This window comes from Ceratotherium simum, chromosome 2 (assembly GCF_057802395.1).
Source record: "Ceratotherium simum simum isolate JZ-2026a chromosome 2, ASM5780239v1, whole genome shotgun sequence".
Classification (NCBI taxonomy): Eukaryota; Metazoa; Chordata; class Mammalia; order Perissodactyla; family Rhinocerotidae; genus Ceratotherium; species Ceratotherium simum.
Window position 1 is genome coordinate 98,422,914 of NC_141901.1, and position 14,776 is coordinate 98,437,689.

General features: G+C 46.7%; 1 protein-coding gene across 10 annotated transcripts in view; it reads right to left on the bottom strand.

Annotated features, from left to right (window-relative positions):
• The window catches only part of PATJ (PATJ crumbs cell polarity complex component), a 308,284-nt gene that overhangs the window by 64,957 nt on the left and 228,551 nt on the right, over window positions 1-14,776 (bottom strand). For 7 of the 10 annotated variants that reach the window (XM_087417183.1, XM_087417200.1, XM_087417176.1 and 4 more), the window contains one exon: window positions 3,662-3,736. The exons of the other annotated variants lie outside the window; for them this stretch is intronic. In XM_087417183.1, coding sequence (XP_087273309.1) covers window positions 3,662-3,736 — 75 coding nt within the window. The remainder of the gene's footprint in view (window positions 1-3,661; window positions 3,737-14,776) is intronic. 10 annotated transcript variants of the gene reach the window in all.

A 14,776-nucleotide genomic window follows, 5' to 3' on the forward strand; every position in this document is an offset into this window, starting at 1 on the left:
TTTTCCTGTAGTTTTTCCATCACCGTCATTTAATAATGACCATATGCTTACTTAAAAAGACTTATTCAAATACATATTTTCAGTGATTTTAAAAAGAGGGAAGTAGAAAATGACAAATAAGGGGTTACTACCAGAAAACCGAACAATGGAACCACCTAGATGTCCAATTACTCTAAGGACCACATTTTCCAGCCTCCTCAAAGCTAGATGGGTCCACAGACTAAGTGCTGGTCCATGGGATGTGAACAGACATGAACTGTACAATTTTCAAGTCATTCTCCCAAGGGGAAGGATCCTGCCTTCCCTTCTCCCTCGCTGGAATGCAGATGGGATGGTAATAACTGGAGTGGTCATCTTAGACCAAACAACGGATGCCATGTTCTGAGGATGACAGAGTAATCAAATAAGAATGGTGCAGTAATCAGAGAAGAGGTGCCTGGGTCCGTGACACCGTGGATACCATATCGTCCTCAGACTGATCACACCCAGACTGAAAAGGAGAAACTTCTTGCAACAACTGAGTCTAATCTTAACTCATACAGCACTTAGGTCCAACTTTTGTTTGCATCATCTCAAGAAAGAACATCGATAACAAACCTGAATGCAAGCCACAGAGTCCTTTTATGAAAAAATCACGTGAATTTTAAAACAGGAAAGCAGGGCCGGCCCCGTGGCTTAGCGGTTAAGTGTGCGAGCTCCGCTGCTGGCGGCCTGGGTTCGGATCCCGGGCGGGCACCGATGCACCGCTTCTCCGGCCATGCTGAGGCCGCGTCCCACATACAGCAACTAGAAGGATGTGCAACTATGACATACAACTATCTACTGGGGCTTTGGGGGATAAAAATAAATAAATAAAATTATTAAAAAAAAAAAAAAAAAAAAGGCCGGCCCTGTGGCTTGGTGGTTAAGTGCGCGCGCTGCAATGCTGGTGGCCCGGGTTCGGATCCCGGGTGCGCATCGAGGCACCACTTCTCCGTCCATCCTGAGACCGAGTCCCACATACAGCAACTAGAAGGATGTGCAGCTGTGACATACAACTATCTACTGGGGCTTTGGGGGGAAAAAATAAAATAAATAAAATCTTAAAACAAACAAACAAACAAAAAAACAGGAAAGCACAAGAGACAGCACTCACTACATTATGACTTCTATAGTAGCAGGGAATGTTGGTTGCCCATCTTTATATCCAGTTCCATGCAGCATCCCATTCCACTGTGCATGAGAGGTTTCCAACAGATATTGGTAGCATTGAGCTCAATGAAAAAATAAGGAAACGGTCCACAGAAACCAAGTGAGACATCCAAACACACACTTAGAAGCAGACCTCTTTTTGGCAGGTGCGGTGACAGAGGCACATGCTCCTGTGACTCATCCACTGGCACAAAACCAAACTACTGAGAACGAAAGACCAGAAAGACTGGACATGCTGTTGAATGTACTATATTCATATGAGAGCAGATTGGACATCACAGGTCATCCAACCTAACTCATCCAGTGGGTCTCAACCCTGTCTTCACAACAGGAACTGCTGGAGAGCCTTTAAAATTTATGGATGCTGGGACCTCCAACCTAGACCAAATAAATTGGCATCTAGGGGTGTAAAGCCCAGGCAAGTGTTTTTTTTTTTTTGTAATTGAGACATTTCTTAAAGTTAAGCCATGGATTCTTTTTTTCTTTGTGAGGAAGATCAGCCCCGAGTTAACATCCATGCCAATCCTCCTCTTTTTGCTGAGGAAGACTGGCCCTGGGCTAACATCCATGCCCATCTTCCTCCACTTTATATGGGATGCCGGCACAGCATGGCCTGACAAGCAGTGCATCGATGTGCGCCGGGGATCCTAACCCGGGCTGCCAGCAGCAGAGTGCGTGCACTTAACCGCTACGCCACCAGGCCAGCCCCAAGCCATGGATTCTTAATCCACGGTAAATGAGTTTCCATGAGATTCACAGAGGGAATTCTGGGAACTATAAAATCTTTGTGGTTATATCAAAATCATACTTAGCGTTCTTCTGGGAAAAGGTCTACACCTCATCAGGTCTTCATGACAGGAAAAAAACCACTACCCAAAAGAAGGTATGAATTGCTGAGTTTGCTGCCACCAAGGAGCTGTGTGACCACAGGCAAGTCACTTCACCCCCTCACACCTCAACGTCCTCGTCTGTAACTCGGTGGCGGTACCTCTGTACCTTGCAAGGGTGTTGTGAATATTAGAGGGAAAAGCACATCAACAAGCCTATCACTGTGCCAGGAACAACCGAGGAGTTCAATTAATAACAGCTATTAATGTTTTATGTCCCTTGAGAACATATTCATAAAGGATCGGCCAGCTCCTGAGTGAGAACCTTCAGAGATGGAAAACTCCATGTCCACAGGAAGCTCATCTCATTCTGGAACAGCGCAGACTTTTCCATTCTGGAAAGTTCTGAGCTGACACAGCTTCACTGCAGAGGTTGCCTATTGATCTCTGGGCTGTTTCTCTTCTGCAGCCACAGAGAAGGGTTATATGCACTTTCCCACAGGAGAATGCTTTAGATATATAAGTGCTCATTTTTCAGCAGGAAAAGAAAGGCCAGATGACGTTTAGGATTTGCCCCTGCTTGAAAATTCTACGGTTATAAAATTTTAGAGATGCTTGATGTGTTACTTGAGATAGGTAGCAGGATATAAAGTACTAACCCACTAATAGTATTTGCAAATACATTACATAAAGCAAAAAAATCTTGTTTTAAGTTTAAAAAAATAATTGCTTACAGGTTTTCAGTTAACTGAATTTGTTATTTTTAAGGTTCTTCCTACACCTACTTTATTTAGCATATTATTTTGGCGACTTTTCAAAGGCATTTTTTTTGGCAATGTTTGAAATATCACATATTTCCTGTGAGCTCCATAATCTACAGTTCCTTAAACATAAAAATAGTTAATAGAATAATAAAATTTTAGCAGCACAAAAGTATAAACTAGTACATAGAAATGAGAATCAGGACTTCAAAAAAAACCTCAACAGCGGGCTGGCCCTGTGGCTTGGTGGTTAAGTGCGCGCGCTGAGATGCTGGTGGCCCGGGTTCGGATCCCGGGTGCGCATCGAGGCACCACTTCTCCGTTCATCCTGAGGCCGAGTCCCGCATACAGCAACTAGAAGGATGTGCAGCTACGACATACAACTATCCACTGGGGCTTTGGGGGGAAAAAATAAAATAAATAAAATCTTTAAAAAAAAAAAAAACCTCAACAGCAACAAGTACAAAAATTTGACAGACAGAAGTTTATAATTTTTTAAGACAAGTGAAACTCAAAATGCAAGGAACATTAAAGTTATTGCATTTACATGTTTATGGAACTACAAATTCTCCCATTTAGAATCTTTATGTATGACATCCTGTAAGGCACAGCACTCTCAGAATTGAAGGGCAAGTGTGTTTTTGGGATGCCCGACCTGAGACACTGCTTAGGGTACCAGCACAGGAAGATGACCGAGGACATTTTCTCACTCTTGCCCAGGATCAGTGACACCGTGTGGGCTGACTTCAGGTTCAAGACACACCATAACCTCCCGCCAAGTAACAGAGAGTCTGATTTCACTGCAATCACCCCTGCCCTCCTGGAACCCATCTGTAACGCACACCATCCCAGCAGAGCAAACCTCGAGTGCGAGACACGGACCTCGTCAGCTGGGCACTCCAGCACCTTCTGCTGACCTGCCACCACTCCTTGACCGACCACCTGGGAGATGTCTTCCTGAAACGTACAAGACACGACCAGTTAACGACAGCGCAGACTCGACTCCCCAACCTCAGCAGTCAGACACCAGTGAACGGGGCTTCGGTCTACTACAAAAATGACCAACACGCCAGGCATAAAAGTTCTATCCATCATCTAGACTAATTCTAGAAATGAACGCAGGCTTCTCATCTCCAAATGCTTTTTCTGGCCCCTTCAGATCAATCAGGCTTTAAGCCTCTCAGGTTTTGACCATCCTTTGATGGTCATTTCAGCCAGAGTTTTTTTTTCTTCTGTCACACCAGTAATCCCTATGTCTGTATTTATACCGAATTTTAAATCATTTCAGGGCTCAGATCCTGATACTAGCACTCTTTTTCCCTTTAAGATTTTCAATTAGAAGCAAAAAAGTACATTCACTGAAGACACTGGGAGATACAAAGATAATCAGTCCTGAATCCCATGGTGAGGTGCAAAGTCCAGACTTAGGAGAGAAGCAAACTACTAAATCACATGGAAACTGATGCCTAGCTAAAGGGCGGTTCATCGAAATAAATGATGACACCAATCAACTGACCAGAATGTTTGTCTGCCGCCAAACACAGCCCATCCTTCACAGGCAATTTACAGGGGAATCATCACCTGGCGGTCTACTCTAAGGCAGGCACTCCTGCATCTGGACTGGGACACCACCTTGGACAGGAGAAAGGATGGGCTTATGCTGGCCTTGGTACACATCTGAGACACCCAGGCGGCAGGTTTAGGACACAGACGGCAGGAAGGTAAGCTACCTGGAGATGAGAGGAGAGGGGTGACTCATCTAGTGAGGTGTTGGGAGTTTGTGACCCTAGTTCCTAGATCTAAGAGTTCTGCAACCCTGAGCAGTTATCTGACACCTCCAAGCCTCAGTTTCCTCATCTATAAAATGTGAAAAAATAAGAGTAGTTACGCTATAGGGATGTGTAATACATGAAAAGCACTTAGCATGGTATCTGGAAAATAACAAATATTTAATAGAGATGCTAATGATGATAGTAAATGGAATTGGGCTGAGATAACCCATATTCCTGACTGCACTATAGGGTCGGTGGAAACAATCTCTTGGACAGGACACTTACTCCCCTGGGGGATGCTGGAGTACTATCTGACACCCCCTGCCCCCACCCCAGTTTCTTTCTGGGCACACTGACACAGGCTTCTTCAACAGGCTTCCTACCGATTTGTAATAATACAACAGATAATGATCAGGTTATGACCAGCCGTTCATTATTAATAGATTAGGTTACAATCTCATCCTGCCTCGTCAATTCCCTATTGGTTTACAACCTGAGAGCCTTACCCCACCACCAATTTCTGGACTGCAGCCTAGGTCCCTGGATGACTGTCACTACCCTTAGCTGCCTACTTGCAACTTATGTTCTAGGATCAGAACTCTCTCTCATTTAGATTTAGACTCTCTCTAATTTCTCCCACATGGGAGAAAGATCCTAGAACTACCCCCAACCTGGCCTTTTTTTTTTAAAAACTTTGCTCCTAAACAGATTACATGACATAAAATAAACTAGTTGTCAGCAGAGGTAAACGCAGCACATGCCTGCTGAGTGTCTCCTCTGTGCCAGCAGCGACAGAGAGTAGCAGAGGCCCGCACTTATGACACGTGCATACCTGGTGAGACAGACGCTAGAGAACAAAGGGGGAGACTCTGCCTCACAACTGAATGACACACATAGGAGGATGCGTGGCGGAGCGCAGGTGTCTGAGAAGGGTAGTTTCCTGCCTTTCTCCTATTTGTCCTCAAAAACGTGGATGGGGAGATGAGGAAATCAGAGCTCGGAAAAGCATCTGGTCCAGCACGGCCCGCTTTCTTATACTGACCACCCTAAACCCCTGGGCCACGGGGCAGGCCATACCCGGCGGTGGTAGTAATGACGACGGATGACACTCACCGAGCACTGACGGCGCCAGCGATGGCGGGAGGGATGTTACAGGTCGGGGACGCCGATGCGCACAGCAGACCCCAAGTCAGGTCCCAGCATCGCCCTCGCTCTTGAGCTGGCCCAACTCAGGCGCAGAGAGGCTGAGGCAGTTGCTGGGCCAGGACTGCCCGAGGCACATTCTGCTCCAGAGGCCCTGCCCTCACTAAGGAGTAAACCACAGGGAAAGGGATGTGCTGCTCCCCTCTTCCCAAGACGCACGCGGGGTCCTAGGGGTCAGCTCCCCACGCTGGGTCAGAACAAGCCACACCTGCTGATTCTGAGCTTGGGCGGGAAAACGTGTCACGGAACTAGCCACTGCGGGGGCCTCGGGTGAGCCACTTTCCTCCGTGTTTTGTGTTTAAACATAAATTTAGAACTTGCTTTTCTCCCAACTACTGCACCAAGGGAGCTCTCAGTGCCGTCAAAGCTGAGGTTCTGGGACCTTCTAAGGTGCTGACTTTCCACAGGGGAGCCCTAAACAGGAAGACTGTGGAAAGATCAGCTCGTCTCATCAGCAAACAGATATGACATTCTGTGTGCACCATGTTATCCTCAGTACAGAAGATGAGCTCCTGAGAGAAAACGCTTTGTGGGCCTGGCCAATTACTCTGATCAAGAGAAGTGGCTTCTGATGGGTGGACATACAAGGCAACACTGGGAATGTTCTATATAGTAGATAATAATGGGAGCGACACCCAGTTTATAGTCACCAAGGCTGGGTGACTTCTGTCCCAAACCTGGGTAATCAACAGGCCCTGGCTGTCTGGCCACAGTAACTGGTCCATGGGTGGACACCTGCACCACACAAGAGCATCCTGCAGATTTTCCAAAGTGGAGCCAGGGGCAGAGCGTCAGCCCTTCTGGAGGGAGGCTCAGGGCTTTGGCGACCGTGCTCCCACCACACGGAGGAAGCGAGTCTGCAGGAGAGTCAGAAAGACAGCAGAGACATCTCCAAGGCACCCAGCCCCTAGTTCCCACTGCCCCGGAGGCTATCGACCTGCCTTCCTGCAGCGATGTAAGGGGGACCTGCAGCCTCTCAGTAAGTTTCCCCTTTGTCTAAAGGTCAGGTTGAGGTTTTATCACCGGCAACCCAGAGAATCCTGATTAAAACAAGGTGGAGCCCAGAAAAGAGCTATCAGGATGATGGACTCACAGGGGTCAGGCCCTAAGGTAGCCAATCCGAGATGAGTATAAGACAGCAAACTGGAGAGAGCTGCTCAGCCTAAAAGAAGCCAAAGTCAAGAGTATGCAAATTCAACAATTTTTAAAACATGCCTGTCACACACACAACAAACAAACATAAGTTGTCTACTGTTGACTTTCGTCCTTGGACTTCCACTTGGTAGCCTTTGATGACTCTAGAAAAAGACCACCATTGCCTGGATCAGCCCCAGCCTGACTCCCACCTGGATCAGGTGAGATCACATTAGCAAGAGCCCCACCGTAACTTTCCCTCAGGACACTAAGACCACTTATTTAAAGTGGGCTTCAGATCCTGGCTGGGACACCTGAGTGTCTCTGTGCCTCGGTTTCCTTATCTGTAAAATGAGGATAACGATAGGCTCGATCTCACACAAGAGATGAATTAATACACAGAACCGTGCCTTCTGGAGTGCCTAGTAAATACTACGAGTGCGTGAGCTGCCATTATTCTCGCTCGGTCCTTCTGTCTGTTGAGTTTTAGACGTCTCTGTAAGACAGGAGACCATTGCTGCACCAGGCACTTTAAAATGTTGTCTCATTTATCCTGACAAAGCAGTAGTAGTAATAACAACAATGCCGTCTACCATTTACGGAGCCCTTACTCCTCGTTAGGAACGGCACTGAGTGTGCTGTCTCCGTCCTCCCGGTAATGAAGGCCTCATTCCTCCACTTCGCAGACGAGGGACCTGAACGTTCCAGAAGGTGACCAGCTCGCCCTGAGGCCTAGGGCAGTAAATGCCACGGACGGATTCAGAGCTGTGTGTGTGTGACCTGCGTGCCTGATCGTGCCAGCTGCCTCTCCAAGAGACAGTTGGGCTCGACCCACAACGAAGTGAAGTTTAGAGAAGTCTAGTTTGTGGGAGAGCACATAACCGCCAGGTGGAAAAACCAGGACATGAACGGCTGTCAGACTCCGAAGTCCAGGCTTTCTCCTCTGTGCAGACGACACTAACGCGTCACTGATCAGACCGTCTGGGTCCCTGACGGTTTCCACTGATCTGAGGAAATGAGAAAAATAATAACCCCGTGGAGTTCTTCATAAAGCTAAATCTGTTCAGTTTAAAGGACTGCGCCCACCTAAGTTCTTAGTGTTACGGTGGCTCTTCCTGGGTGACATTACGGTGACACTGTGTGGCGGTAGTGGGACGAGAGGACCTTAATAGGTTGAACCCTCTGAAATCACTGATATCAACTATTTCTTGACTTTCAAAATGGCAAATTCAGATGCTCCAACCTAATATTTCTCTGGGCTTAATTACTTGGCAAAAAAAAAGGTGGGGGAAGACTCTGTATCCTCACAGTTCTTTTGAAAATTTTCTGGTCTGTGAAATCCCAGAGTCTGAGAAAAATCTACTTTGCTTATATTGTGTCCCTAGAATCAAGGGGACTTTGCAAATAATTAGACGAAAGCAGGCAAGGGGAGAGATTAGTGAAAGCTGACGGTGGTTTTAAACCTGGGGAAGTAGGAGGCTGATATTGTCATTAATTAAAAAAAAAAATTAAAAAAGAACATGAAAAAAACAGATTTGTAGGAGAAGATAATGAGTTCAGCGTGGAATTTTAACTTTTAAGGGAATAATATGCCATGTGATTTCTTTTTTTTTTTTTTAAAGATTTTATTTATTTTATTTTTTCCCCCCAAAGCCCCAGCGGATAGTTGTATGTCGTAGCTGCACATCCTTGTAGTTGCTGTATGTGGGACTCGGCCTCAGGATGAACGGAGAAGTGGTGCCTCGATGCGCACCCGGGATCCGAACCCGGGCCACCAGCATCGCAGCGCGCACACTTAACCACCAAGCCACAGGGCCGGCCCTGCCATGTGATTTCTGATACAAGTTCAGTTTATCAATTTTGACTGCTGTGCATGTTAAATATTATTCTTGAGTGTTTTTATTTTTTTTATTTTTTTATTTTTTTTAAGATTTTATTTATTTTATTTTTTCCCCCCAAAGCCCCAGTAGATAGTTGTATGTCATAGCTGCACATCCTTCTAGTTGCTGTATGTGGGACTCGGCCTCAGGATGGACGGAGAAGTGGTGCCTCGATGCACACCCGGGATCCGAACCCGGGCCACCAGCATCGCAGCGCACGCACTTAACCACCAAGCCACAGGGCCGGCCCATCTTGAGTGTTTTTAAAATGCTGGCATGCAAGTTTGGAAAAATAGCTTAAAATGTGTTTCTAATGATTATAGGCTTCTTGTTAAGTCTTCCTTCCAGGCTGGAATTGTCGGAAGTATATCCTGCTCCTTTTTAATACAAGGTCCTGGATGTGTGCTTAAAATCCATTTTCACCCCCAATTTATAGCCCATCAAGAACTGCAGGATCTACTTTGGCTGTGGGAGCAGAAGTCACTGTTTGGATCTTATTTCCTGTTTCAGATTCAGTATGAAAACTGCATCTATAGCCAGAGTCTAGGAGTTCGCTGTAAGGGGCAGGAGAGAACTTGTCTGCCTCGGCATCGGCCTGCCCCTTGTGACGTATGCAAATTGCCAATGGCAGAGTTCAAGTGCGTTCAAATATGTGGCATTTTTCACAGCTCATTGTGCTTTAGATCTTGTATTTCTGAAAATCACTTGAGATTTGCCTACTTGATAAATTTCGCTTTCCTGGTCATAAAACAAGACGGTAGATTTAGTCAAGTCTATTTCCTTCACGAGAGAAAAGCTTCTGACTTCGTCCTCCCTTCTCTTCCCATCTGCACCGCAAATGAAGATAAAGTAGAAACTTGAGGGTAACAGGTAAAGTAACCTTGTGAACTCAGAGACGAAGAAATATAGGTCACGTTAACACAAATTCGCATCTCGGACGTCTGCTCCTTGCTTTCACTCCCAACACTTTAGCTGGTCCGCTGTGGAGACTTGCTTTTCAACTTGAAATTTGACTTGCCTGGAAGGAAGCTATTGCTTATCAGATTTATCTAAATGGAGCAATTAATCTTACAATCGTAATTATTAGCACTGAAGACCCGGAGAAGGAAAATGTCATGATGGCTTAGAGCCCAGAGCTCAGACTGTCTCCCCTGTGTCTAGAGCTCTGTCTTCTGAATCCAGAGCTGCTCAGAAACCTGGTGCTGCTCAGGCCTCGTCTGCTGACATACTTTTGAGATCCTGTGATCTAAAACCTATCTTGAGGGGCTGGCCCAGTGGCAAAGTGGTTACGTGAGCGTACTCAGCTGTGGCTGCCCGAGGTTCACAGGTTCGGATCCCGGGCATGCACTGATGCACTGCTTGTCAAGCCATGCTGTGGCGGCGTCCCATATAAAGTAGAGGAAGACGGGCACTGATGTTAGCTCAGGGCCAATCTTCCTCAGCAAAAAGAGGAGGATTGGAGACAGGTATTAGCTCAGGGCTGATCTTCCTCACCAAAAATATAAAATAAAACCTATGTTGATCATCTTATCTTTCCAAGGGGGCAGAAATTAAGCAAGTTTGTACTGAAGGCCTGTTATGTCCCAGGCGCTGTGCTAGATGTAGGGCCCACCGCAGTGACCAAGACGTGGACCTCACAGTGAGGGAGCCTCCAGAACCGCAGAGAAGAGTGGTGCTGCGCTTTCACAGCATTTACATGTGGTGTCATTCTAAGTGTATTAATTCATATCTTGTGTGAGATCGAGCCTATCGTTATCCTCATTTTACAGATAAGGAAACTGAGGTGAAGAGACACTCAAGTGTCCCCACCAGGATCTGAAGCCCACTTTAAATAAGTGATCTTAGTGTCCTGAGGCCCACGGAGGGAAAGTTACAGTGGGGGCTCTTGCTAATGTGATCTTACCCGATCCAGGTGGTTAGATGAGTACATGGGAGTCAGGCTGGGGCTGATCCAGGCAACAGTGGTCTTTTTCTAGAGTTATCAAAGGCTACCAAGTGGAAGTCCAAGGATGAAAATCAACAGTAGACAACTTGTGTTTGTTTGTTGTGTGCCTGACAGGCATGTTTTAAAAATCGTTGAATTTGCATACTCTTGACTTTGAATGTGGCTACTCTTAGGAAACAGCTCTCTCCAGTTTGCTGTCTTATACTCAGTTCATGTCATTCCTCTTTCCCCACAATCTGCTCCTCCTCCTGCTTCTCTTCTCAGTAAATGGACGGCATCAACCATCTGAGACGCAGCTGAGAGTCATTCTTGCCTCCCCTCCCCACCTCCAACTCTGACATTCGCACCATCACTAAGTCCTACCAGTTCTAACTCTCGCATATCTCCTGAACATCTGTCCTTACTGCCAGACCCCAGCTCAGGTCACTGTAACTTGCACCTCAGTTACTCCGTCAGTGTTCTCTCTCCCAGTCTTCAGTTTTGACATTTTCTAAGGGATGCTTCACAGGGCACTCAGAAGGATCTTCACAAAAGGCTAATCTCATCATTACAATCCCCTGTTAGAAACCACTTGGAGGCTTCTCTTGGTATAAAGACCCTTCTTTTGGTCCACAAGGCCCTGACCACCAGCCCCCGGCTGCTTCTTGGCTATCACCTCCTGCCTCTCCACCCACATGGCAGCAGCTCTGTCTCCAGTATCAGACCAAGGATGTGGGCTCAGGTACCTGGGTGAGGGGAGCAGGCTGGGAAGGAGAAGAGTGGAAAGGCAGGGACTGAAATAAACTGGAAGCCCATTAACTGGTTAAAGGGCCAGCTTGAGTAGAAAATGGAAACCAGGATTTTTATGTAAAATCTCCTGATTTATAAAAATTAGCTCAAACATCTTAAGAACATGTTGGAGGCTAAATGAAACCTGGATCCGACTCCTGAAAACAGGTTTGTGAGCTCTGCTTGGACCTGCTGTGGTGTACCCCCGGGTGAAAGATGTCTTATCTTTGCATCCCTGGAGCGGGACACGTCACAGATGCTAAGGACATGTGTCCTGGAAACCAAGAGTTCCGGCACACCCAGATCACATAAGGGCACAACCTGAAGTTCCAACAGACACGTTCACCAAGCCCTTGCCAGGTGCCAGCCACCGTGCTCAGAGTCTCACCTGTACAATCACACCGGATCCTCACAACAAAGAGGAGGTCCTCCTCCCCTCCATTTTTGGATGAAGAAATGAAGACAGGATGGGTCGCTTTTCCAGGTGAGAGCCAGGGAGTGGCGGAGGTGACATCCAAGTCTGTTCAGACTTCAGAGCCCATGGTTTGCGTCTGACTGCCTTTTTCATCCGAGAAAGCAAGTACGAGCAGGCCACTTGGAGATATGGGTATTGATTATAACACTCGATACTGAGTTTTCAATAAGTATGGCTGGAAATTTTACATGGATCAAGTGTATCAAGGTAGAGAGTAACAAGTGTTCCTGCAACGTTGGCATTGTGGCTGCCGGGGACTCTGACATGGGGACACACGTCAGCTGCGGTGTGAATTTCCACGTCACAGCCCATCTAGGATAGTGACGGTTGCTTCAGAAACAACTCATGCTTCCCCAGCCTTCTTGCTACCCCGTAAATTCTTTTTTTTTTTTTTAAAGATTTTTTTTTTTTTTAAGATTTTTTTAAAATTTTTTTTTATTTTATTTTTCCCCCCAAAGCCCCAGTGGATAGTTGTGTGTCGTAGCTGCACATCCTTCTAGTTGCTGTATGTGGGACTCGGCCTCAGGATGAACGGAGAAGTGGTGCCTCGATGCGCACCCGGGATCCGAACCCGGGCCACCAGCATCGCAGCGCGCGCACTTAACCACCAAGCCACAGGGCCGGCCCACCCCGTAAATTCTAAAATCCCCACAAAGAAACCACAGGTTGAATGCCACCTTGAGCTGCCTGCAATACTCTCAGTTTTTAATTCTTGCTCTAAGAGTCAGAAATTATATTTCACAACGAAAGACAACAGAAAAGACAAACACTGCAGGTAGTTTGAAAAATCTAAACATTTTGAAAAATTTTGAAAAATCTAAACTGTTATTGAAGCTGCGGCAAGTGAACCAGGTCTGTTAACGACAAGGATCACTTGACACGTGGAGGGCATGGTGGCTCAGCAAGTTCATAAAACGGGGAAAGACGCCGGCACATCTGTCGGGGGCATTTCCTAGGAGGGCTGTCGTGGGCTGCTGGCCAAGCCCTGGGATGATGCCTGTTGTCAGGACCCAGATGGTGCAGAACTGCCATTTAAAAGCTCTCAACCTGCACCCAGAGGAAAGAGCACATACAGCAGAAGGTTTGCAAACTGGCGGGAAGAAGGTAAATCCTTGTACTGGCAACTCTGTGGAACTCACCTGGTAAACACACGTTACCTTGCTGTTCATTCTACCAGGACCTTTGCCAAGACAGAACGTGAGAATACACTGCTGCTGCCACCTCGCACAGACAGCTGTTGCTGCTAAACTCCCAACTAGTCGATCAGCACCCACACGGGCCCCTGTGCAATCTGACCACCACATACGGCTACAGTTTGGAGTCACCTCCTAAAGCCCCCCATGCCTCCCACCACTGTCAGCGCAGAGACCACCTCGTTAACGTGGCCTGGCTCCCGTCAACCACCCCAGATTACTTTCTGTCTCCCCAGCTCTGGCCACACTAACTTCCAGTGCTTTCCATTCACCAGACTCCCCGAGGCTCCAAGGCCGCCTACCACGCTCCTTTGTTTCTTTGTCCCATTCCCAGGTAGCGGCGGCTTCTCCTTCAGATCTCAGTTCAACCTCCCCTGGGGACGCCCCCCTACAAGGTCAAATCCCCCTACTCTCTTAGCAGCAAGCCCCTCTAGTTCTTAGCTTCGATCAAGGTTGAGATTTCAGTTCCATGTGTGACATTATTTGAAGGACTTCATTCTCCTACGAAGACAGTAAACAACACAGGAAGAGAGACTGGCTGTTTGCCTCCAGCAATATCTGGCTACGTCTGGCAGAGAGTAGCAACAACAGAATGCAAGAATTCATAAGATAAAGCCCGGCGTTAACTTTGATGGGCAAAGAAACGCGGCCTTTTCTACTGGGGTACCGATTATTGAACGCTTGCAAAATGTTCCCAAAGGTGGAGAGACTACCCTAAACGCTCCACGCAGAGGACCATGTCACAGTCATGTAGCAGAATCACAGCATGTCCAGTCTAGAGGCCACCTCAGCACTTCTGCTTTGATTTCAGTCTGTGGATGATCTACATTCTTTCCTCCCCTTTCCTCCTCCTGTTCTTTTCTTTTCAACATCTTTATTGGGATATAACTAACATACCATAAAATTCGCCCATCTAAAGCGTATAATTCAATGGTTTACCATTCAGAGCTATGCAAACATCATCGCAATGTGAGTTTAAAACATCTTCATAATCTCAAAAAGAAACCCTGTACCCATCAGCGTCACTCGCCAGTCTCCTCCCCACCCCCAGCTGTAGGCAACCACTAATTTACTTTCTGTCTGTGTAGATTTGCCTATTCTGGAATTTCATACACACAGCACCATACCATACGTGGTTGTAGCATCATGTATCAGTACTCCACTATTTTTAATTGCTAAACAACATTCCACTGTATGGATACACCACACTTTATTTATTCATTCATCAGTTGTGGACATTTGGGCTGTTTCCATTTTTTGGCTATTATGACTAATGCTGCTAGGAACATTTGCGTACAAGTCTGTGTGTGGATGCACCTTTTCATTTCTCTTGGGTATATACCTAGGAGCGGAATCACTGGGTCATATGCTAACTATGTTTAATATTTTGAGGAACTGCAAACTGTTTTCCACCCCGGCTGCACCGCTTTATGTTCCCACCAGCAGCGTGTGAGGGCACCAGTTCCTCCACACCTTGCCGGCACTGTCACTGTCTCTTTGATTACAGTCACCCTGGCAGGTGTGAAGTGGCATCTCATGTGGTTTTGATGTGCTTCTCTAATGGTTAATGAGCCTGAGCGTCTTTTCCTGTGCTTATTGGCCATTTGCGTCTCTTTGGAGAAATGCC